A 27,343-nucleotide genomic window follows, 5' to 3' on the forward strand; every position below is an offset into this window, starting at 1 on the left:
TCCTGCTATATCTGCAGCTGCTTCCGTGCCCTCCTTTAGTAAGTGGATACAGTCTAGTTGCGATAAAGCGGCACTCGAAGTCTTGTGAAATCTTTTTTAATGCTGGTTTAAAACATACACAATGTCCGACGTTTCGGGGATCAACCGTCCCCTTTTTTCAAGGTGTGTGAGCTCACACACCTTGAAAAAGGGGACGGTTGATCTCCGAAACGTCGGACATTGTGTATGTTTTGAACCAGCATTAAAAAAGATTTCACAAGACTTCCAGTGCCGCTTTATCGCAACTAGACTATATATATATATATATATATATATATATATAGGATCCAGTTGGACCGGCACTCCAAGCTGCAGGAGAGTACTGGCGCTGGTGCCTTCACAGCTGATGGTGCAGCGGATTGTAGGTACAGGATAGGTGCGGCACTCAGCTTTCTCAAAGAAACACGACAATACAGTGTCTTGGTGATCAACGTTTCAGTGCTCTCTTTATTGGCACTATCGTTAGGATATCCTGACGATAGTGCCAATAAAGAGAGCACTGAAACGTTGATCACCAAGACACTGTATTGTCGTGTTTCTTTGAGAAAGCTGAGTGCCGCACCTATCCTGTACCTATATATATATATATATATATATATATATATATATTGTACGAAGTGCTGGCACTCTGTCCTTCCAAGGTCAATTACCGAGGTGCAGGAGAGGCAGGTATCATAGACAATGAATAACCTGCACCCATCGGGTTTCTTACTGGATCAATAATCACTCAGACGCCAAAGCTTTAAGCAACGTTTCGGGGGTTTATTCCAAGCCTGAGGACGGGAATAAACCCCCGAAACGTTGCTTAAAGCTTTGGCGTCTGAGTGATTATTGATCCAGTAAGAAACCCGATGGGTGCAGGTTATTCATTGTCTATATATATATATATATATATATATATATATATATATATATATATATATATATATATATATATATATATATATATATATATATATATATATATATATATAACAAGGTATGGGGGTCCCCTCTCTGCGCTCAGAGTTTTTGGAAGCAGCACCTCCGAGGGATCCTCTGTTACATAGGATCCAGGAAATAGAAATGAGAAAGAAAGGGGGGTTTCAGAGGGCGCTAGAATAACACAGCAATTTAGATAAAATAATTGTATTTAATACAAAAGGATTAAGAATGAAATTGCACATGAATCACCCTATATCGGGTGTAACAAATAAACACAAACACAAGTGTTACAACAATATGCCACTTCTGGTGGGTAGATGAATTGCTCAAAAGATGTTCACAAATGTATGCACAACTCTGGTGGGTTGATGGTGGAAAGTCCAACGCGTTTCGTCATTCTCATGACTTCATCAGGGGCAACTTCATCAGGAACAACAGAGCGACTGATACAGCTTTATCATTCCAAATCAAAAATATATATCCAGATAGAGTTATCCATTATTTATTGGTAAAAGCAAAACAAAATTGACACTCAGAGCAGCATTCTGATTCAGACTCCTCTGCGGCCTCCTTCCCGCCTGCTTGTTACAATGCAGAACTCGCCTCTCTTAACCCTTAACAAGAGATAAATGCAAGTGTGAGAAAGAGAGATAAATGTCCAGCCAATCAGCTCCTTACTGAGTTTTTTCAAACACAGCCTGTAACATGGCAGTTAGCAGGTGATTGGCTGGATGTATATATAACTTTATCACCCTTGCATTTATCTCTTGTTAAAGCTTAATACATCTGCCCCTTTGTGTAGTGTCTGTCTTCCTGCATGCGGAAGGCCTGGTTGTCCTCTGTTCTCCTTTCTGCAGCACACCATCATTCATATCGGGATGCACGCCCACTCCATTCCAGATGCAAATGATCCATCGGACACGCCCCTATTTCCGTAAGCATACTAAAAATACACAACCATAAAGTTGCTATATAAGCATTAATATTGTAGGGTAAAAAAAAACAAAACACAAAAACTATACAGTGTATAAAAAAAAGCAACAACTTTCCTATATAATGTTTCGGGACTTCAGAAGGGATCAGGTCGCTTAGGTGATCAGTGTCGAAAAGTCGACACAAGCATTAGGTCGACAATGGGAAGGTCGACGTGATTTTTTCACGTTTTCTTTGTGTCTATGTCGACGTAAGTTGACATGGACACCATATCAGTGTATGGCGCTAGCCATGCTTCAAGCGCATACCCTTCTAAAGCACCAGGACTCACCGTAACCATCTAAAACACCTATTAATTGCCAAGTGCACGGCTCCCAGGTGCAGAAGTTAACGGATGATGGCCCCTAACTTTCCTGCATGCAGGACCATGGCGTCCACAGCTTCCAGCTCTTACTGTAAATATGTCGGGAGGGATGTTTAAAGGCATACACTCTAGTCTATAAACCGTAATGATCCTGTAACAGGGGCGGATTGGCCCACCGGGAAACCGGGCCGTTTCCCGGTGGGCCGCCACCTTTTAAGTCAGAATGGGCCGCCTACCTCACTGGGCTGCCGCGGCATCTACGTGCTGGGCCGCGGCACTGTGCCCTCAATGAAGATGGCTGCGTGTGCTTCGTTCCGTCCGGCTCCCTCCTCCCTGCTGCTGCTGCTGCAATGAGCTGCAGATACAGCCGCTGGCAGCCAGGGGGAGCACCTCTCAGACTGATGACGTCAGCCTGAGAGGGAAGAGAGACGAGGAGCAGCAGCGCTGTGGCCGGGCTTCTCATCTTCCAGAAAGAATTATAATGTGAGTCACACTGTGGGCTCTGGGGACACTGGTTGGCAAACTTGTTAGGGGGGGGGGGTGTAGTGTAAGGGGAGAGAGAGACACTCACCTTTGTCGCTGTGTGTGAGGGACATGGGGAATAAATCTCCCTGCATGTGCCAGTTACAGTGTAGGTAGGCTTTGCTGGAGGGGAATCTGTGTGTGTGACATTCCTGCACATGAGGGGGAAGGGGGTCTGTGACATTAGGGCAGACAGACTCACTGTGACAACTCAGATCCCCCTCCAGCTCAGCTCCCCCATAGGCAGACATGTGACATTCAGATCCCCCCCCCATGTCTGTCTATAGGGGCTGTGCTGGAGGGGTATGTAACATGTCTGCCTATGGGGGGGCTGTTCTGGAGGGCCTGGGGCATGGGAATATGTGACAAGTCTGCCTATTTGCTGGGGGGACTGGGGGCTGTGCTGGAGGGGGATCTGATTACGTGACATGTCTGCCTATGGGGGTGGGGGATGTACTCAGGCCCGGCGACAGGGTGGGTCAAAGGGTACAGCTGACCGGGCCCCGGCGTTCTCAGGGGCCCCAAAGCATGGCTGCGGTGATGATGCACTCAGCCGCCTACACAGCACCCTACTCAGCCGACCGCCCACTTAACCCTCCTGCCGCGCAAGTTCCTTCACCCACCACCCAGCCACACTGTGGGCGTTACATGTATAGGCGTCATTACAACTGCGGGCATTATGTGTAAAAGTATCGTTACTACTGTGGGCATTATGTGTATAAGTATCGTTACTACTGTGGGCATTATGTGGATAAGTGTTGTTACTACTGTGGGCATTATGTGTATAAGTATTGTTACTACTGTGGGCGTTACATGTATAAACATCGATACTACTGTGGGCATTACATGTATAGGTGTCATTACTACTGCGGGCGTTATGTGTATAAGTATCGTTACTACTGCGGGCGTTATGTGTATAAGTGTTGTTACTACTGTGGGCATTACATGTATAGGTGTCATTACTACTGCGGGCATTATGTGTAAAAGTATCGTTACTACTGTGGGCATCATTTATATAAGTGTTGTTGCTACTGTGGGCATTACATGTATAGGTGTCATTACTACTGTGGGCATCATGTGTATAAGTGTTGTTACTACTGTGGGCATCATGTGTATAAGTGTTGTTACTACTGTGGGCATTACATGTATAGGTGTCATTACTACTGCGGGCATTATGTGTATAAGTGTTGTTACTACGGTGGGCATTACATGTATAGGTGTCATTACTACTGCGGGCGTTATGTGTATAAGTGTTGTTACTACTGTGGGCATCATGTGTATAAGCGTTGTTACTACTGTGGGCATTACGTGTACAAGCGTTGTTACTACTGCTGGCGTTATGTGTATAAGTATTGTTACTACTGCTGGCGTTGTGTATAAGTATCGTTACTACTGCGGGCATTACATGTATAAGCATTGTTACTACTGTGGGCATTATGTGTATAAGCGTTGTTAATACTGTGGGCATCATGTGTATAAGTGTTACTACTGTGGGCATTATGTGTATAAGTATCGTTATTACTGCTGACGTTATGTGTATAAGTATCGTTACTACTGCGGGCATTACATGTATAAGCATTGTTATTACTGTAGGCATTACGTGTACAAGCGTTGTTACTACTTCTGGCGTTATGTGTATAAGCATTGTTACTACTGTGGGCATTAAGTGTATAAGTATCGTTACTACCATGGGTGTTATGTGTATAAGTATCGTTACTACTGCTGGCGTTATGTGTATAAGTATGTAAGTCCATTCTGCTGCTAAGGGGCGTGGGAAGGGATGCTATATGGCTGTAACAACGGACAGCCACTCTCAGCATAAGAGGTTGGCGGGCTGTCAGCGCAGTGGGGGACTGGATGTGGCTGGAAGAGCTGACACGCTGCTCAACTCAAAGCAGCGTTTCAGCTGATCCAGCCACATCCAGTCCCCCACCTCGCAGACAGCCCGCTCACCTACTCTGGTGAGCGGTGTATCAATGGCATATGTATAATGGGCATTACGGTGTGTGGCATATGTATAATGGAGCATCACGGTGTGTGACATATGTATAATGGGCATCATGTGTGTGACATATGTATAATGAACATCACGGTGTGTGGCATATGTATAATGGAGCATCACAGTGTGCGGCATATGTATAATGGAGCATCACGGTGTGCGGTATATGTATAATGGCATCACGGTGTGTGGCATATGTATAATGGAGCATCACGGTGTGGCATATGTATAATGGAGCATCACGGTGTGTGACATATGTATAATGGGCATCATGTGTGTGACATATGTATAATGAACATCACGGTGTGTGGCATATGTATAATGGAGCCTCACGGTGTGTGACATATGTATAATGGGCATCATGTGTGTGACATATGTATAATGAACATCACGGTGTGTGGTATATGTATAATGGGCATCACGGTGTGTGACATATGTATAATGGGCATCACGGTGCGTGACATGTATAATGGGCATCACGGTGTGTGACATATGTATAATGGGCATCATGTGTGTGACATATGTATAATGAACATCACGGTGTGTGGCATATGTATAATGGAGCCTCACGGTGTGTGACATATGTATAATGGGCATCATGTGTGTGACATATGTATAATGAACATCACGGTGTGTGGTATATGTATAATGGGCATCACGGTGTGTGGCATATGTATAATGGAGCATCATGGTGTGTGGCATATGTATAATGGGCATCATGTGTGTGGCATATGTATAATGGAGCATCATGGTGTGTAACATATGTATAATGGGCATCACGGTGTGTCGCATATGTATAATGGAGCATCACGGTGTGGCATATGTATAATGGGCATCACGGTGTGGCATATGTATAATGGAGCATCACAGTGTGTCGCATATGTATAATGGACATCACGGTGTGTGGTATATGTATAATGGGCATCACGGTGTGTGGCATATGTATAATGGACATCACGGTGTGCGGCATATGTATAATGGGCATCACGGTGTGCGGTATATGTATAATGGCATCACGGTGTGTGGCATATGTATAATGGAGCATCACGGTGTGGCATATGTATAATGGACATCACGGTGTGGCATATGTATAATGGGCATCACGGTGTGCGGTATATGTATAATGGCATCACGGTGTGTGGCATATGTATAATGGAGCATCACGGTGTGTGGCATATGTATAATGGACATCACGGTGTGGCATATGTATAATGGAGCATCACGGTGTGGGGCATATGTATAATGGAGCATCACGGTGTGGCATATGTATAATGGACATCACGGTGTGGCATATGTATAATGGGCATCACGGTGTGTGACATATGTATAATGGAGCATCACGGTGTGCGGCATATGTATAATGGAGCATCACGGTGTATGGCATATGTATAATGGAGCATCACGGTGTGCGGCATATGTATAATGGAGCATCACGGTGTGTGGCATATGTATAATGGACATCACGGTGTGGCATATGTATAATGGGCATCACGGTGTGTGACATATGTATAATGGAGCATCACGGTGTGTGGCATATGTATAATGGGCATCACGGTGTGTGGCATATATAATGGGCATCACGGTGTGTGGCATATGTATAATGGAGCATCACGGTGTGGGGCATATGTATAATGGGCATCACGGTGTGTGACATATGTATAATGGGCATCACGTGTGTGACATATGTATAATGGGCATCACGGTGTGCGACATATGTATAATGGACATCACGGTGTGCGGCATATGTATAATGGGCATCACGGTGTGCGGTATATGTATAATGGCATCACGGTGTGTGGCATATGTATAATGGAGCATCACGGTGTGGCATATGTATAATGGACATCACGGTGTGGCATATGTATAATGGGCATCACGGTGTGCGGTATATGTATAATGGCATCACGGTGTGTGGCATATGTATAATGGAGCATCACGGTGTGTGGCATATGTATAATGGACATCACGGTGTGGCATATGTATAATGGAGCATCACGGTGTGGGGCATATGTATAATGGAGCATCACGGTGTGGCATATGTATAATGGACATCACGGTGTGGCATATGTATAATGGGCATCACGGTGTGTGACATATGTATAATGGAGCATCACGGTGTGCGGCATATGTATAATGGAGCATCACGGTGTATGGCATATGTATAATGGAGCATCACGGTGTGCGGCATATGTATAATGGAGCATCACGGTGTGTGGCATATGTATAATGGACATCACGGTGTGGCATATGTATAATGGGCATCACGGTGTGTGACATATGTATAATGGAGCATCACGGTGTGTGGCATATGTATAATGGGCATCACGGTGTGTGGCATATATAATGGGCATCACGGTGTGTGGCATATGTATAATGGAGCATCACGGTGTGGGGCATATGTATAATGGGCATCACGGTGTGTGACATATGTATAATGGGCATCACGTGTGTGACATATGTATAATGGGCATCACGGTGTGCGACATATGTATAATGGGCATCACGGTGTGCGACATATGTATAATGGGCATCACGGTGTGTGACATATGTATAATGGGCATCACGGTGTGTGACATATGTATAATGGGCATCACGGTGTGTGACATGTATAATGGACATCACGGTGTGTGACATGTATAATGGACATCACAGTGTGTAGCATATATATAATGGGCATCACGGTGTGTGACATATGTATAATGGGCATCATGGTGTGACATATGTATAATGGGCATCACGGTGTGTGACATATGTATAATGGGCATCACGGTGTGTGACATATGTATAATGGAGCATCACGGTGTGTCGCATATGTATAATGGACATCACGGTGTGGCATATGTATAATGGGCATCACGGTGTGTGACATATGTATAATGAGCATCACGGTGTGCGACATATGTATAATGGAGCATCAAGGTGTGCGGCATATGTATAATGGGCATCACGGTGTGCGGCATATGTATAATGGGCATCACGGTGTGCGGCATATGTATAATGGAGCATCACGGTGTGCGACATACAGTATGTATAATGGGCATCACGGTGTGCGGCATATGTATAATGGGCATCACGGTGTGGGACATATGTATAATGGGCATCACGGTGTGTGACATATGTATAATGGGCATCACGGTGTGTGACATATGTATAATGGGCATCACGGTGTGTGGCATATGTATAATGTATATACGCCACCCTGCTTCCCCCTGCCTACCTGAATCCTCCGCAAACCCACATCCTATGCCACTCTGTGTCTCCCCTCTGTCACCCTACATCCAACGCCACCCTGCGTCCCCCCTCCCTGTATCCTCTGCCACCATGCAACCAACGCCACTGTATCCTCTACCACTTTGCGACTCCCCTCCCTGCATTCTCTGTCACTCTGCGTTCCCCCTCCTACACTGCATCCTGTGCCACCATGCCCCCTCACAATCTGCGTCCTATGCCGTGGCGTCACTAGGCAGGTGCGGGGGGTGCGACCCGCACAGGGTGTCACCAGTAAGTGGGGTGACACCAGTGGTGCAAGTATGGCAGTATGGCGTACCGGTAAAAGATATACTGCCGGTACCCCGTACCCCCATAACTAATTCCCCTAAAACTTGTAAATGCGCATGCGCGCATATGTAAGTGGCAGGGGCGTGGCCTCCGCCGCCCCGCCACTGCTGATAGCGTTCGGAGGGGAGCGCATCTCTCCTTCCCCTCCCTGTGTCACTGTGACACAGACACCAATCAGAGCTCGCGGGCTGGCAGCCAGTCAGGAGCCAGCCCACGAGATAGAAGACGGAGGGGCAGGAGAGACAGAAGATGCGCTCCCCTCCCCAGGGAAGAAGCAAGCAGCGGCGGCAGGGGACAACAGTAAGTTGCACTGTGGGGGCATATCTGGCACTGGGGGCATATCTGGCACCGGGGCATATGTGTTGCACTGTGGGGGCATATCTGGCACTGGGACATATGTGTTGCACTGTGGGGGGCATATCTGGCACTACGACATATGTGTTGCACTGTGGGGGGCATATCTGGCACTGGGGGCATATGTGTTGCACTGTGGGGGCATATGTTTAATGGACATCACATTGTGCAGTGTAATGGGCATTACGGTGTGGGGAGCGTTGGGTAATTGCCATCACAGTGTGGGGTGTAATGGGTATCAAGGTGTGCGGCATAATGTGTAATTAGCATCACAGAATGCAGTGTATCGTGTAATTAGCATTGCGGTGTGGGGCGTAATGTGTAACTGGCATCACGTGTGCCGCATTATGTGTAATTGGCATTACGTCATGTGTAATGGGTATAGTTTGCTAAAATGTGCAATCTGCAGGTACACAGTACAATCATGGTACAGACCACGCCCCCTTCTGATAGGCCACACCCCCAATTTTTCGGCACGCCTCCGGCGCGTACAAGCATCCATTCTCTGTCTTCCAGAAAGTTGGCAGGGGGGGGGGGGAAGGGGTGACACCATGAGTTCCTACACCGGGTGACACCAACCCTAGTGACGCCACTGGTCCTATGCCACCCTGCATACGTCCTCCCTCCCTTCGTCCTCAGCCACCCTGCATCTCCCCTCCCATCATTCTACACCACCCTGCGTCCCCCCTCCCATGCGCCTATTCTGTAGCCTGAGGGGCTGGGGACACAGCAAGCAGCTCGGAGAGCAACTAGCCATGCCCCCACAGCAGCGAAAATGGGGTGTGGCCTCGTTGAAATAGGCCACACCCCCATAATGCTACACACACACCCCCATTAGGGCTGCTTCAAGATATTTCCCGGGCTGGTTTTAATTCCCAATCCGCCCCTGTCCTGTAAGCAGCAATTCTGTAGATATGGAAGTTGCTGACTCTTCCGCGTTCTCTGTTCGGCTCGCTTGGACTGGGCGTGTGAGCATTTGTTTTCCCCTTGAAGAACAAAATGTTTCCTGCACTTTAGGTGCCTGTGAAATGAATGCTTACTACAATGCAAAAGGAATTGAATAAATGACTTAATATTTCCTGTTATGCCTGAAACTTTGGAAAGCCGGCGGGCATTTATGCATAGACATCACGTTATTAATGTCAAAAGGTCAGAGAGAAAAGAGCAATCAGAGTATGATCTTTTACACATACATCAAAATCTACAATATGTGTTTCAATTAAAAAGTATTTGTTCATTGGCCAAAAATTCTTCAATTCTTCAAAACCCACAAATCCACTCTTTCACGTGAAATAATGTATTATCGCTATGCTACAGTGTTTCTGAAACATGGTCTTCACGGAACACACTCAGTGCATGTTTTCCAGATGATCTTGCTGTGTGTTAATTGACCAGTGGGGCCCATACTTGAAGACTCTATCCAATTCAATTAAATCATTGGCTCAATGATCAGTGAAATTCAGTATGTTAATTGACTAGTGGGGGTCCACACTCTTACCAGTGGGGCCCATTCTATCGAGCCAATGATTTGATTGTATTGGATGATCAGCAATATGCAGTATTTTGGACAAACTTGATTTGCCAATTCCAACCCGGAATCGGCGTCATGGATTTTATTGGTCAGCTAAGTTTGCCAATCGGGAAATCTGATTGGCCATCTGGGAATCAGGGTTTCCCACAAATGTAAGGACTACGTAACTCAATAGATCTACATCTGGTGGTAAATACTACTGGAAACATGGAGCACATTAGAATAAAACGAGGGCCGAGTATATCTGTTTATATCTGTATATATCTATATATCTGTTTTGGTTGGTCGTGTGTATATTGTGGCCACTTTCCTCGCGACATTGGCTGTAGGATTGTTTGGTTTACAATGACACCATCCATTATATTGTGTGGGCAATATGTAATATGTTTAGTGTTTTGCATACGTAGCATTGTTTTTATTTTTTTTGCATTTCTCAAACATTCCAAATTCTGGAAATATAATTTTTTTTCTCTCTCTTTCTGCAGTTGTTTTTATTTCAGTTGCTCCGAGGCCTGTCTTATATTCACCAAGGCCACATATTACACAGAGACCTGAAACCACAGAACCTTCTAATAAGCGATACAGGGTTGCTGAAGTTGGCTGACTTTGGTAAGTAGACCTTTCACTTTGATTTTTTATTTTCTTATTTAAAGAAAGAAGCCAGCGGCCTTCATTGATTTTTGTTTGTTCCTTAGATAATATCTGATCCTTATTGTGCATGTTTTTTGTAATGGAATGGTTATCTCGAAATAGCATGCTTACATGGAAAAACCCCCCCACCCCCCCCAAGCCTCAAATCATGTTTTTTCGAAGGCTCGTTCAATAAAAGTGTATTTTTTGTTTTATTAGTGTAATCCCCCTTTTTTTTTTTAAGTGATATTATTTTTACAATTTTAAAATTCATGTCAGATTTCTAATGGAAGTTGTTTATATTTTTTACATTTCTCTAAGCAAATATAAAATGAAAAAGTATACACAAGGCATAGTATACACATGGGCAGTTCAGAGGGGTTCTAACATGTAGAAGTACGTTGCGCAATTTCTATTCACTATATATGGCAGGGATTATAGGATAAAGGCCCATACATACTAAATGATGCTCGCCGATATTGTCGGCCTTGTTGACACGGCGGGGGGGGGGGGCAGGCATAGGCAACTGCATACACAAGTGCTGCCGCTGCAGCATGGCCATTGTTAATGATGACCTCCCTTGTCCGGACATGCTTGGACAAGGGGCACATCGTTAACGACAGGGAGCTACACACCAGGCGATATTGTCCACAATATCACTCAGAAAGCCCTTTCTGTATGATATTGTGACTAGTATCGTGTAGTGTGTATGGGGCTTTAGACTTTTATTATTATATACTACTCTAATTACCAGCCCCTCAAAATGGCGGAACAATATAACAGTAACGTCAGAGATGTTGGCTTTGCGTACCCGAATGGAGAAACTAGTAGCCACCTGCATGCAAATATTTGAATTCCCCCCATGGAGTGGAGGAGCAGCATTAGTCTTTTATAATAAAATATGTAAACTACTGTAGATGTTGATCCCAGCGTTGCCTGATTTTTTTCTAACCCCCATCCCCTGTCTTTCTTTCCTCTCTCTCTCTCTCTCTCTCTCTCTCTCTCTCTCTCTCTCTCTCTCTCTCTCTCCCCGGTGATTTCTTGTCCTTTCTCTCCAGCACTCTCTTCTTCCTCATTGGTCTGTTTTTCTTATCAGCAACCAATTTTATTATATAGCTATTACTATTGTACTTTTTGGGACATCCTGAACTTTTCACCTATAAAGGGTGTTTTTTCTTTCTGTTTGTGGATTTTTTTCTTTCTACTTTACCAGGGTTTCCCTAAGCTTGTTCCTTCACGGCCCGCGCATTAAGAGTATCCATGCTTGTGCACAGATGGTATAATCAGACTGACTGATGTACTAATTAAATCATCTGTGCTTACTCATGGATTATATCCTTCAACACTTAACTGGCTAATATTTTTACTAAAAGCTTCCCCGAAATTGTCGTTTTTTTTTTTTTTTTTTTTTATGATTGAATTAGGTCAAGAATCATCTGTTTGAACTTAAAAACGTATCCAGCGTGATTTTATTAAAAAAATAAAATAAACACTGTATACCATATATTTTTTTTCTAGTTTATGCTACACTGGGCATGCTCGTCAACTTTAATCAGTTTGAAACTATTTATGAACTATGTAAAGGTTATCCCTCATCATATTGGTTGGATCGATATGGAATCGCCATAATCAAAATCATTAATAAAACTTGCTGGCGTTTTCTGTATATATTAATCTGTATACTTAGCTAGGATCATACATGTTCCTGGCAGCCGCTGCTCTGTGTGTTCACAGGGTATACAGGGAATACTGAACTGACGATATTTCCACTTTTGGAAATGTACTAACCCTCTAGGTCAACATGGATGTTGAAATTAGAGATGTGCAGCTTCTGATTTACTCTGATTTCAAAGCAGGATCTTATTGGCTATCCCAAATCACATGACAGATGTTGACAGTGGATAGCCAATAAGATCCTGCTTTGAAATCAGAGTAAATCAGAGCAAATCAGAGCCTGCACATCTCTAGTTTGAAGTATGAAGTAGTCCGAAAAAATGGAAAAAATTGTGAAAAGAATTACAGTATATCCACCTTTTGATCATGTTGACATTTTAACACTGTGGACATATTGAATCTGTCGGCCTATTGCGTGTCGACTTTTTGTTTTCGACCTATTGACTGTCTAGACACTGTAGAGCGATCAGCTGGACATCGGATACATAGGCCGGGGCACCGTCAGGTCGGTTGGGCCCCCGCAAAATAGAGCGGGTGGGGCCTCCATGAGTGGGCGTGGTCAAGCCCCAGTTAAAAAAATAAAATAGAGGGAGAGTGAGGACAGGCTGCCACTGCCTCTCTCCCCAGCTCAGAACACAGCAGTGAGCAGCATGTGCTGAGCTGAGGGGAGAGACTTTGCTGCGGTGGCAGCCTGTCATCTCTCTCTCCCTACTGCCTGGCTCCCTGCCAATGCGGAGCGGGACCCTCCAGCAGAACCAGGGCCGGGTAAAAAGAACCCGATCTGCCCTTCTCGACGCTACTGTACATAGGCTTAACTGGAACTAAAGGCAAGACGGCTATTAGATCTGGCTGGTAGAATCTTTCTATGGCACCAGTGATTATCTCACCCAACCAAATCCACATGACACCTGCTGCATTTTACGGTGGTAGGATTACGCTCAAAAGTGTTCCCTACCCCAAGGTGGCAAATCAAGGTGTAAATTGGGCTGCCAACGGGAGTGAGTCAGGGTGCTGTTGGCGGCATTTCAATGTCACAGCGAGGACAATCGAATCCTTACCTTTGTGTGTATATGTGTGTGTTGTTTGTTTGATTTGTTTCTAATTGTTAGTTTGCAGTGCCGTAGACCCTTTAATATCACATTGAGTATATCTGGAGACTCTGGCTCTAGACATGTATTCTGTCTGAGTCCTGTATGTAAAGTGAAAATCACACGCTTATTGGCAATTCATAATTAATTTGTTGTTTTAGGCTTTTAATTACAGCAGCTTCCATGTAACAGTCCTGCATGCTTGCATGGGTTGGAAAGATGAAATTGGTCTTACGGGGGCTGCAATCCACATGACGCTGATTGTCTTGTGGTCTGGAAAAGCAGTTAGCGGAAATATGAATATTCCACAAATTGGCTCGATGCTGAGTAAGAAATAAGAATGTGGGTCCTACATCGGGAGAAACAGGAATGGAATCATTTGTTGGAGAAAGAAAATAACGAGTATCCGGCTCCACTTTTCTGCTTACAGCGGGCAGGACATTTCTCAACGTATTTTAATTAGCTGTTAGAACGTTTCATTGTGAGACGGGAGCTGAAATAAATTCCTATGCTCTAGTTAAGCTTTGCGAGCAATCACTTGCTCACTAACTAATGGCAGAAAAATAAGCATATATTAAACGGGTTGGGATCATTTGGTCTATTGCATTATGGTCGAAAGTCATTAGGTCGAATCCATTAGGTCGACATGCTAAAAGGTCGACATGATTCTAGGTCGACATGGGAAAAGGTCGACATGATTCTAGGTCGAAAGATCATTAGTTCGACAGGTCATTAGTTCGACAAGGTCATTAGTTCGACATTGTCTATGTCGACATTCACAAGGTCGACATGGGGTTTTTCACTGTTTTTTTACCTGAATGTCAACACAGTCGACATGGACACAGTTTAAAGTGCACTGTATCCCCTCGCATCGCTCGCTGCGCTCGCTATGCGTCGGGCACGGTGCCTCGCTACGCTCGGCACACTATTTTATTCTCCCACCACGCCCTAGTGGATGGTAGGGCATGAAATACCGCCTGTCGGCACATGTTGGCTCAAAAAACAGTGAAAAACTCCATGTCGACCTTGTGAATGTCGACATAGACAATGTCGAACTAATGACCTTGTCGAACTAATGACCTGTCGAACTAATGACCTTTCGAACTAGAATCATGTCGACCTTTTCCCATGTCGACCTAGAGTCATGTCGACCTTTTAGCATGTCGACCTAATGGATTCGACCTAATGACTGTCGACCATAATGCAGTAGACCAAATGACCGCATCCCATATTAAACGTGTCTCTGCTCGTCATGTGCATTGGGGTGGGGGTGTCAAAATGGCACGTAAAAAAAATCCTTTCCCTAATTTGAAGTCCTGCTATCTACCCAACTTTGGCACTTACAAAGAGCCCCCTCAAATTTGTGCCCGGAATCTGATCACCAGGCAAAAATCACAACGTCGATGAAAACCAGGGATACAGATAACGCCCCCAATCTTAAATCCATAAATTCAGAGGAGCACCCGCCCACGTTGGAAGGAGTAGTTTCTGAGTAGCTGTTGTCTGATCACGAGGGTTTGTTGCAATGTGATACAATTAGTAATAGAGGCTTAAGGTGCGAACACATTGCTCGATTGAACGGCCGATATATATCGACAGACCATCGGCCAGTGTGTACCATCGATATACATGTGAATGGTGTTCTTCACAGATATGCTACACATGTGTTTTTCAGGTGTTGACCCAAAGGGGTATCTCTTATATATTTAGCCAGATCCGTCACTCACAATTAGTCTAGCAAACGGTGGGCGGGCTTCCACGGGTGATTGACAGGCCCATAGTCACTGTCAGCCACAATGCAAAACATGCCAACTTCCGTAATACACAACCCTCCGCTCTCCACAGCTATCCGCCCCCTCCTCGCCCGCCACTCCCCATCGCCGCCCAGCCACACAACAAGCCCGCCCCACGGCTACACGCCATGCCCCCCCCCCCTCAGCCTCCAGCTTGCACACCTATCCGCCCCCTCCTCGCCCGCCACTCCCCATCGCCGCCCAGCCACACAACAAGCCCGCCCCACGGCTACACGCCATGCCCCCCCCCCCCTCAGCCTCCAGCTTGCACACCTATCCGCCCCCTCCTCGCACGCCACTCCCCATCGCCGCCCAGCCACACAACAAGCCCGCCCCCCCAACCTCGCACCAGCTGCAGTACGCACAGTCCTGCGCACAACCCCCCACACCCGCACGGACAGTGGCGGAACTATGGAGGGTGCAGGGGGTGCAATTGCTATGGGGCCCGGGCCTTTGGGGGGCCCGAGGGCTCTGCAGGCACCCCCTGCACCTATTTATTCTATTTGAGCAATGCCGCACGGGTAGTGTCAGCGGCGCTGTCCCAGACACCTTTCCCTGTCAGCGGCGGCCAGTGCGTGATCCAGCCCGCCCTCCCCTATGATGGTGCCGGGGCTCAATGTCACTATTTTAGTGACCAGCCCCGGCGTTAATCGTGCAGGACCCATGCTGCTGCCAGTGCCAGGACCCCTGGCGCTGTCCCGGACAGGACACCCTTCCCTGTCAGCGGCACTGTGTGTGACTGACTGTGAAGGGACGGAGGGAGAAGTGGTGATCCAGCCCCCTCCCCTCTGACCTCATATCGGGACTCGATGTCACTATTTAGTGACTAGCCCCGGCAGAATCATGCAGGAGGACCCATGCTGCTGCCCAGACGAATGAAAGACCCGGCGCCGACAGGGAGACCTTCCCTCAATGCTGGAGGTAAACTTCAGCACTTATTTTTAAGGGTGAGGTCGTAGATGGGGACTTGGAAGGAGCAAGGGGGGGAGGGGGGGTGTCTAACCTCTCTCATGTTTCTGTCTCTCTCTCTCTCTCCTGCTCTGTCTAACCCCCCTCCTGTCCTTTATATTTCTTTATATCCTGCACTCTCTCTCTCCTCTGGTCTAATCTCTCTCTCCCCTGCACTCTCCCCCATTTTGTTCTATCTGTTACTCTATTTCTCTGCTGCACTTTCTACCCCCACCTCTCACTCCCTCTCCATCTAACCTCTCTTCTCTTTCTTCCTCTCCTCTGTTCTCCCCTGTGCCTCACATCCATCTAGATTCTAAACGCTCTCCCTCCCTAACCACCCCTCTCTCTCTCCGCGATACCCTCTTTGGCTCTTAAATCCTTTTCTCTTCTGCCACCCCGAGGGGCATTTTAGTGACAGGTGGGGGGCCCCTTTCCGGATTTTGCTATGGGGCCCAGAAGATGATAGTTACGCCCCTGCGCACGGAGCAGCAGCAAACACCCAGAAGACGCTGCCTACCAACCCCAGCTGCCACTCCCCTGCCCACCGTCACCGTCCAGCAGAGCCTACACGCCGCACCCCCCACCCCCCTGCCTCGCTCCCTGGACACATTAGACCAGGTTAGTATGCCCCGTTCAGCGCACAACCCCCCACAGGACACTGCCTGCCACACCAGCTGAAACTCCTGTGGCCACTTTCACCCTGTAGCAGAGCCTACACGCTGCACCCCCCCCCCCCCCCAGCCACGCTCCCTGGACACATTACACACCGGGAGACGCTGGCTGACGCCCCCAGCTGCCACTCCCGTGCCCACCTTGACCCTCTAGCACAGCCTACACGCCGCACCCCCCCCCCAACCTTGCTCCCTGGACACATTACACACCGGGAGACGCTGCCTGACGACCCCAACTGCCACTCCCGTGCCCACCTTCACCCTCTAGCAGAGCGTACACGCCGCACCCCCCCCCCCCAGCCTCGCTCCCTGGACACATTGCACCAGGTTAGTATGTTTGCCCACTGACACACATCCATACTTCCAATACACAAAACAAACACACCCCTCCATTCCTCCAATCATCACAACCACACACACACACATACACACACATCCATGCCTCCAATACTCACAACTACAAACACACAACCATCCATCACTCCAATAATCACTACGAAACACACATATACACACACAAACACACACACACACACACACACCAATCCATGCTCACAACTACCCACACACACACACAAACATCCAAGTACACACACCCACCCACTCCAGCATCCAATACTCACAACTACACACACACACACCCACCCATCCATGCCACCAATACTCACAACTACACACACACACATCCATGCTTCCCATAATCACAACAAAACACACACACACACACACAGCTATGGCTACAATCATAATACACACACACACCTATCCATGACTCCAATACTCACAACGACCCCATACCACTACACTACCAACACCTCTTCTAACACACTATTTTGTGTACCTTCCCATCTCAGGTCGGTACATGCTACATTTTGGACTTTAGCACACCTCATTCAACTTTAGCACACCTCATTATGTCTTATAACCCACAACAGCCCATACCACAAAACCACCAACGCCTCTCCTCCCTTCAACATTTAGTCTCACACTATATTGTGTGCCTTTCCATCTCAAGTCACAAGCTAACGCCTTTACAACTTTAACACACTCAATTTTAGGTTTTATTACACACAACACCACACACACACATCCATGCCTCCAACAACTACACACACCCATCCATGCCTCCTATACTCACAACTACACACACACATCCTTGCCTCCCATACTCACAACCACACACACACACCTCCTTACCTGCAATACTCACAACTACACAAACACCATCCATGCCTCCAATACTCACAAATACACACACACACACACACACACACACAGATATCCATGACTCCAATACTCACAACTACACACACACATATCCATGCCTCCAATACTCACAACACACACACACATACACACACACACACACACATCCCTGCCTGTAATACACACACAACCACCCATTGCACACACACACACACACATCTATGCCTCCAATACTTACAAGTACACACATCCATGCTTTCAATACTCACAACTACACAAACACACACACCCATCCATCCACACCTCCAATACTCACAAGTACACACACACACACATCCATTCCTCCAATGCTAACAACTACACACACCCATGCATGCCTCCTATACTCACAACTACACACACATCCTTGCCTCCCATACTCACAACTACACACACACCTCCTTACCTGCAATACTCACAACTACACAAATACCATCCATGCCGCAAATACTCACAACTACACACACACACACACACATGCCTCTAATACTCACAACTACAGATGCGCACGCACATACTCAAACACATCCATCCCTAAAATACTCTCAAGTACACACACACAAACAATGCCTGTAATACACACACCCAGCCATACCACACACACACACACATCTATGCCTCCAATACCCACAAGTACACACTCACATCCATGCTTTCAATACTCACAACTACACACACACACCCACACACACACATCCATGCCTACAATACTCACAACTACACACACACATCCATCCATGCCTCCAATGCTCACAACTACACACACCCATCTATGCCTCCTATACTCACAACTACACACACACCCATCCATGCCTCCTATACTCACAACTACACACACACCCATCCATGCCTCCTATACTCACAACGACACATACACACACACCCATGCCTCCTATACTCACAACGACACATACACACACACCCATGCCTCCTATACTCACAACGACACATACACACACATCCATGCCTCCTATACTCACAATGACACATACACACACATCCATGCCTCCTATACTCACAACGACACATACACACACACCCATCCATGCCTCCTATACTCACAACGACACATACACACACACCCATCCATGCTTCTCACGGCCATAGCTGCAGGGTTTAGGACTTAAGCACACTTAATTTTATCTATTATAATTTTTGCTTTCACTTTAAGGTCCCTTCAAACATCACGGTGTGCCACTGTACACTTTACTATGTTTGCTAACGCACCAACATCATTTTCAAACACACACACACATCCATACTTCCAATACTCACACAAAACAAACACACCACTCCATGCCAATCATGACAACTACACACACACACACACACACACACACATCCATGCCTCCGATACTCACACAAAACAAACACACCACTCCATGCCAATCATTACAACTACACACACACACTCACACATCCATGCCTCCAATACTCACACAAAACAAACACACCACTCCATGCCAATCATGACAACTACACACATACACACACCCATGCCTCCAATACTCACACTAAACAAACACACCACTCCATTCCAATCATGACAACTACACACACACACACATCCATGCCTCCAATACTTACAACTACACACACACACAACCATCCATCCCTCCAATACTCACAACTAAACACACCCACACAAACACACACCCATCCATAGCTCTAATACTCACAACCACACACAAACATCCAAGTACACACACCCAGCCAACCATCCCAGCATCACAACTACACACACACACATCCTTGCCTACCATACTCACAACCACACACACACACACCTCCTTACCTGCAATACTCACAACTACACAAACACCATCCATGCCTCCAATACTCACAAATACACACACACACACACATATCCATGACTCCAATACTCACAACTACACACACACACATATCCATGACTCCAATACTCACAACTACACACACACATATCCATGCCGACAATACTCGCAACTACACACACACATCCATACCTGTAATACACACACAACCACCCATTGCACACACACACATTTATGCCTCCAATACTTACAAGTACACACATCCATGCTTTCAATACTCACAACTACACACACACCCATGCCTCCAATACTCACAAGTACACACACACACATCCATTCCTCCAATACTCACAACTACACATACCCATGCATGCCTCCAATACTCACAAACACACACACACACACATCCTTGCCTCCAATACTCACAACCACACACACACACACACATCCTTGCCTCCAATATGTGACTTTACTAATCTTATTTATATCAAAGCACTTTCCTAACTTTTTACAATAAAAAGCATCACAATGTTCAACCTCTTTTCAAAATCTTATAAAATATTTCTATTCAAATACATATTTCCTACATCTAGATTAGGTAACATTTAAACAACATAAAAATTCATCATAACACTATCACACACTACACCCCCTTTGCAATTATATGCACTTTCTTTTGTAAACATTTATGCTCTCACTCAAATTAACTTTACCCACATTATTCACCATATTACACTACATCTCACACTCACATATATTTCTACTTCTAATGGGGCGAAGCCCCTCACGACGGTGTGAAGAGCGCCCGGAGGGCGCGATGAATCACCTAGTATTTATGTATTTGGTGACTGTGCTTTTACCTGGTAGCATCCCACTGGTCACAGCTCAATGGGAGTGTGGTTCTGTAGGTCGTCAAGTCTATGTCAACACGCAAGGTCGACACAAGCAAAAGGCCAACACACGTTTTTCAAGTATTTTGTGTCCATGTAGACACCGGAGCATGTGCACCACCATTTTGCCATTCCCAATCGTAGTCCACAAGTTTGTTATTACAGGCAAAAGTTCCAAAATGGAAAAAACACAAACTCATGTCAACTTTTTATTGTGTCAACCATGTCGGGCATTTGCTTGCGTCAGTCTTTTGATCATGCCGGCCATATACTGTCGATTTACCATCCGGATCTTGCTGATGAACAGAACACATACTGCGCAGTATTGTGGATACTTTCCTACCCTCGTACGCATAGTAATGCCAGAATCGCAGCACCCTATTGTCTTCTATGGGATCAGTCGCATCTTATTAGCATCTCATATTAAGCCGTATACCGTTCTGACTGCCTGCAGTAGCGCTTGAAGCGAATGTTCCTGCATCGATCCTGCATATGTTTTGGGTCCGTTTCAGAAACACGGGCCAAATTCATCTTCGTCCACAATGGTCGAGGTTTGCATGTGCACATGTGCAAACCAAGGGAGCGAATGTCTTCAGCGAGTTTCACCGGAGGGGGGAAGGAAAGCAGGGGAACGCCCAGCATTTTTTGGCTGTGCCCATAAAAAGGCTGGGCGTACCCCTGTAGATGAAGGCGTGTCGATGCCTGCTTTGGATGGGCTGTTGATGTCACATGATGTCAGTGCCCACCCCGAATTCAGCGGATAGCGGGCGATAAAAGAATCAGTCCTGGTTGACTTTTCTTCGCGAAGGCCGGAGAAATCATTCGATGGTGAGCAACTTGCGGCGGTTGGCATTTACGTGTTCGCTAGGCTGCCAACATACACAGCCTAGCGCACATAGGCATAGCACATTTTATTAGGTGGCGCACTGTCAAAGGGGCTTTTTTAGCACCACCCATTGGGCGTGTCTAATACCACCCATTGGGTGTGTCCAACGCTGCCAATCAGGCGCGTCTACCATCATCTATTGGCACTTACTATAATACTAGGTGATTCATCGCGCCCTCCGGGCGCTCTTCACACCGTCGTGAGGGGCTTCGCCCCATTAGAAGTAGAAATATATGTGAGTGTGAGATGTAGTGTAATATGGTGAATAATGTGGGTAAAGTTAATTTGAGTGAGAGCATAAATGTTTACAAAAGAAAGTGCATATAATTGCAAAGGGGGTGTAGTGTGTGATAGTGTTATGATGAATTTTTATGTTGTTTAAATGTTACCTAATCTAGATGTAGGAAATATGTATTTGAATAGAAATATTTTATAAGATTTTGAAAAGAGGTTGAACATTGTGATGCTTTTTATTGTAAAAAGTTAGGAAAGTGCTTTGATATAAATAAGATTAGTAAAGTCACATATTGGAGGCAAGGATGTGTGTGTGTGTGTGTGGTTGTGAGTATTGGAGGCAAGGATGTGTGTGTGTGTGTGTTTGTGAGTATTGGAGGCATGCATGGGTATGTGTAGTTGTGAGTATTGGAGGAATGGATGTGTGTGTGTGTACTTGTGAGTATTGGAGGCATGGGTGTGTGTGTAGTTGTGAGTATTGAAAGCATGGATGTGTGTACTTGTAAGTATTGGAGGCATAAATGTGTGTGTGTGCAATGGGTGGTTGTGTGTGTATTACAGATATGGATGTGTGTGTGTAGTTGCGAGTATTGTCGGCATGGATATGTGTGTGTGTAGTTGTGAGTATTGGAGTCATGGATATGTGTGTGTGTGTGTAGTTGTGAGTATTGGAGTCATGGATATGTGTGTGTGTGTGTGTATTTGTGAGTATTGGAGGCATGGATGGTGTTTGTGTAGTTGTGAGTATTGCAGGTAAGGAGGTGTGTGTGTGTGTGGTTGTGAGTATGGTAGGCAAGGATGTGTGTGTGTGTAGTTGTGATGCTGGGATGGTTGGCTGGGTGTGTGTACTTGGATGTTTGTGTGTGGTTGTGAGTATTAGAGCTATGGATGGGTGTGTGTTTGTGTGGGTGTGTTTAGTTGTGAGTATTGGAGGGATGGATGGTTGTGTGTGTGTGTAGTTGTAAGTATTGGAGGCATGGATGTGTGTGTGTGTGTAGTTGTCATGATTGGAATGGAGTGGTGTGTTTGTTTAGTGTGAGTATTGGAGGCATGGGTGTGTGTATGTGTGTAGTTGTCATGATTGGCATGGAGTGGTGTGTTTGTTTTGTGTGAGTATTGGAGGCATGGATGTGTGAGTGTGTGTGTGTAGTTGTAATGATTGGCATGGAGTGGTGTGTTTGTTTTGTGTGAGTATCGGAGGCATGGATGTGTGTGTGTGTGTGTGTGTGTGTGTGTGTAGTTGTCATGATTGGCATGGAGTGGTGTGTTTGTTTTGTGTGAGTATTGGAAGTATGGATGTGTGTGTGTGTTTGAAAATGATGTTGGTGCGTTAGCAAACATAGTAAAGTGTACAGTGGCACACCGTGATGTTTGAAGGGACCTTAAAGTGAAAGCAAAAATTATAATAGATAAAATTAAGTGTGCTTAAGTCCTAAACCCTGCAGCTATGGCCGTGAGAAGCATGGATGGGTGTGTGTGTATGTGTCGTTGTGAGTATAGGAGGCATGGATGGGTGTGTGTGTATGTGTCGTTGTGAGTATAGGAGGCATGGATGTGTGTGTATGTGTCATTGTGAGTATAGGAGGCATGGATGTGTGTGTATGTGTCGTTGTGAGTATAGGAGGCATGGGTGTGTGTGTATGTGTCGTTGTGAGTATAGGAGGCATGGGTGTGTGTGTATGTGTCGTTGTGAGTATAGGAGGCATGGATGGGTGTGTGTGTAGTTGTGAGTATAGGAGGCATGGATGGGTGTGTGTGTAGTTGTGAGTATAGGAGGCATAGATGGGTGTGTGTAGTTGTGAGCATTGGAGGCATGGATGGATGTGTGTGTGTAGTTGTGAGTATTGTAGGCATGGATGTGTGTGTGTGGGTGTGTGTGTGTAGTTGTGAGTATTGAAAGCATGGATGTGAGTGTGTACTTGTGGGTATTGGAGGCATAGATGTGTGTGTGTGTGTGGTATGGCTGGGTGTGTGTATTACAGGCATTGTTTGTGTGTGTGTACTTGAGAGTATTTTAGGGATGGATGTGTTTGAGTATGTGCGTGCGCATCTGTAGTTGTGAGTATTAGAGGCATGTGTGTGTGTGTGTAGTTGTGAGTATTTGCGGCATGGATGGTATTTGTGTAGTTGTGAGTATTGCAGGTAAGGAGGTGTGTGTGTAGTTGTGAGTATGGGAGGCAAGGATGTGTGTGTAGTTGTGAGTATAGGAGGCATGCATGGGTGTGTGTAGTTGTTAGCATTGGAGGAATGGATGTGTGTGTGTGTGTGTGTACTTGTGAGTATTGGAGGTGTGGATGGATGGGTGTGTGTGTTTGTGTAGTTGTGAGTATTGAAAGCATGGATGTGTGTACTTGTAAGTATTGGAGGCATAGATGTGTGTGTGTGTGTGTGCAATGGGTGGTTGTGTGTGTATTACAGGCAGGGATGTGTGTGTGTGTGTGTGTATGTGTGTGTGTGTGTTGTGAGTATTGGAGGCATGGATATGTGTGTGTGTAGTTGTGAGTATTGGAGTCATGGATATCTGTGTGTGTGTGTGTGTGTGTGTGTGTATTTGTGAGTATTGGAGGCATGGATGGTGTTTGTGTAGTTGTGAGTATTGCAGGTAAGGAGGTGTGTGTGTGTGGTTGTGAGTATGGGAGGCAAGGATGTGTGTGTGTAGTTGTGAGTATAGGAGGCATGGATGGGTGTGTGTAGTTGTTGGAGGCATGGATGTGTGTGTGTGGTGTTGTGTGTAATAAAACCTAAAATTGAGTGTGTTAAAGTTGTAAAGGCGTTAGCTTGTGACTTGAGATGGAAAGGCACACAATATAGTGTGAGACTAAATGTTGAAGGGAGGAGAGGCGTTGGTGGTTTTGTGGTATGGGCTGTTGTGGGTTATAAGACATAATGAGGTGTGCTAAAGTTGAATGAGGTGTGCTAAAGTCCAAAATGTAGCATGTACCGACCTGAGATGGGAAGGTACACAAAATAGTGTGTTAGAAGAGGTGTTGGTAGTGTAGTGGTATGGGGTCGTTGTGAGTATTGGAGTCATGGATAGGTGTGTGTGTGTATTATGATTGTAGCCATAGCTGTGTGTGTGTGTGTGTGTTTTGTTGTGATTATGGGAAGCATGGATGTGTGTGTGTGTAGTTGTGAGTATTGGTGGCATGGATGGGTGGGTGTGTGTGTGTGTAGTTGTGAGTATTGGATGCTGGAGTGGGTGGGTGTGTGTACTTGGATGTTTGTGTGTGTGTGTGGGTAGTTGTGAGCATGGATTGGTGTGTGTGTGTGTGTGTGTTTGTGTGTGTATATGTGTGTTTCGTAGTGATTATTGGAGTGATGGATGGTTGTGTGTTTGTAGTTGTGAGTATTGGAGGCATGGATGTGTGTGTATGTGTGTGTGTGTGGTTGTGATGATTGGAGGAATGGAGGGGTGTGTTTGTTTTGTGTATTGGAAGTATGGATGTGTGTCAGTGGGCAAACATACTAACCTGGTGCAATGTGTCCAGGGAGCGAGGCTGGGGGGGGGGGGGTGCGGCGTGTACGCTCTGCTAGAGGGTGAAGGTGGGCACGGGAGTGGCAGTTGGGGTCGTCAGGCAGCGTCTCCCGGTGTGTAATGTGTCCAGGGAGCAAGGTTGGGGGGGGGGGTGCGGCGTGTAGGCTGTGCTAGAGGGTCAAGGTGGGCACGGGAGTGGCAGCTGGGGGCGTCAGCCAGCGTCTCCCGGTGTGTAATGTGTCCAGGGAGCGTGGCTGGGGGGGGGGGGGGGTGCAGCGTGTAGGCTCTGCTACAGGGTGAAAGTGGCCACAGGAGTTTCAGCTGGTGTGGCAGGCAGTGTCCTGTGGGGGGTTGTGCGCTGAACGGGGCATACTAACCTGGTCTAATGTGTCCAGGGAGCGAGGCAGGGGGGTGGGGGGTGCGGCGTGTAGGCTCTGCTGGACGGTGACGGTGGGCAGGGGAGTGGCAGCTGGGGTTGGTAGGCAGCGTCTTCTGGGTGTTTGCTGCTGCTCCGTGCGCAGGGGCGTAACTATCATCTTCTGGGCCCCATAGCAAAATCCGGAAAGGGGCCCCCCACCTGTCACTAAAATGCCCCTCGGGGTGGCAGAAGAGAAAAGGATTTAAGAGCCAAAGAGGGTATCGCGGAGAGAGAGAGGGGTGGTTAGGGAGGGAGAGCGTTTAGAATCTAGATGGATGTGAGGCACAGGGGAGAACAGAGGAGAGGAAGAAAGAGAAGAGAGGTTAGATGGAGAGGGAGTGAGAGGTGGGGGTAGAAAGTGCAGCAGAGAAATAGAGTAACAGATAGAACAAAATGGGGGAGAGTGCAGGGGAGAGAGAGATTAGACCAGAGGAGAGAGAGAGTGCAGGATATAAAGAAATATAAAGGACAGGAGGGGGGTTAGACAGAGCAGGAGAGAGAGAGAGAGACAGAAACATGAGAGAGGTTAGACACCCCCCCTCCCCCCCTTGCTCCTTCCAAGTCCCCATCTACGACCTCACCCTTAAAAATAAGTGCTGAAGTTTACCTCCAGCATTGAGGGAAGGTCTCCCTGTCGGCGCCGGGTCTTTCATTCGTCTGGGCAGCAGCATGGGTCCTCCTGCATGATTCTGCCGGGGCTAGTCACTAAATAGTGACATCGAGTCCCGATATGAGGTCAGAGGGGAGGGGGCTGGATCACCACTTCTCCCTCCGTCCCTTCACAGTCAGTCACACACAGTGCCGCTGACAGGGAAGGGTGTCCTGTCCGGGACAGCGCCAGGGGTCCTGGCACTGGCAGCAGCATGGGTCCTGCACGATTAACGCCGGGGCTGGTCACTAAAATAGTGACATTGAGCCCCGGCACCATCATAGGGGAGGGCGGGCTGGATCACGCACTGGCCGCCGCTGACAGGGAAAGGTGTCTGGGACAGCGCCGCTGACACTACCCGTGCGGCATTGCTCAAATAGAATAAATAGGTGCAGGGGGTGCCTGCAGAGCCCTCGGGCCCCCCAAAGGCCCGGGCCCCATAGCAATTGCACCCCCTGCACCCTCCATAGTTCCGCCACTGTCCGTGCGGGTGTGGGGGGTTGTGCGCAGGACTGTGCGTACTGCAGCTGGTGCGAGGTTGGGGGGGCGGGCTTGTTGTGTGGCTGGGCGGCGATGGGGAGTGGCGTGCGAGGAGGGGGCGGATAGGTGTGCAAGCTGGAGGCTGAGGGGGGGGGGGGCATGGCGTGTAGCCGTGGGGCGGGCTTGTTGTGTGGCTGGGCGGCGATGGGGAGTGGCGGGCGAGGAGGGGGCGGATAGGTGTG

At 46.9% G+C, this 27,343-nt stretch overlaps 1 protein-coding gene across 3 annotated transcripts in view; it reads left to right on the plus strand.

The window, feature by feature from the left end:
• Positions 1 to 27,343, plus strand: part of CDK14 (cyclin dependent kinase 14) — a 505,408-nt gene that overhangs the window by 222,018 nt on the left and 256,047 nt on the right. For all 3 annotated transcript variants that reach the window (XM_083189415.1, XM_083189416.1, XM_083189417.1), the window contains one exon: positions 10,710 to 10,833. In XM_083189415.1, the coding sequence (XP_083045541.1) occupies positions 10,710 to 10,833 (124 nt within the window). The remainder of the gene's footprint in view (positions 1 to 10,709; positions 10,834 to 27,343) is intronic.

The sequence above is a fragment of the Crinia signifera genome, chromosome 5 (genome assembly GCF_055691185.1).
Source record: "Crinia signifera chromosome 5, ASM5569118v1, whole genome shotgun sequence".
Classification (NCBI taxonomy): domain Eukaryota; kingdom Metazoa; phylum Chordata; class Amphibia; order Anura; family Myobatrachidae; genus Crinia; species Crinia signifera.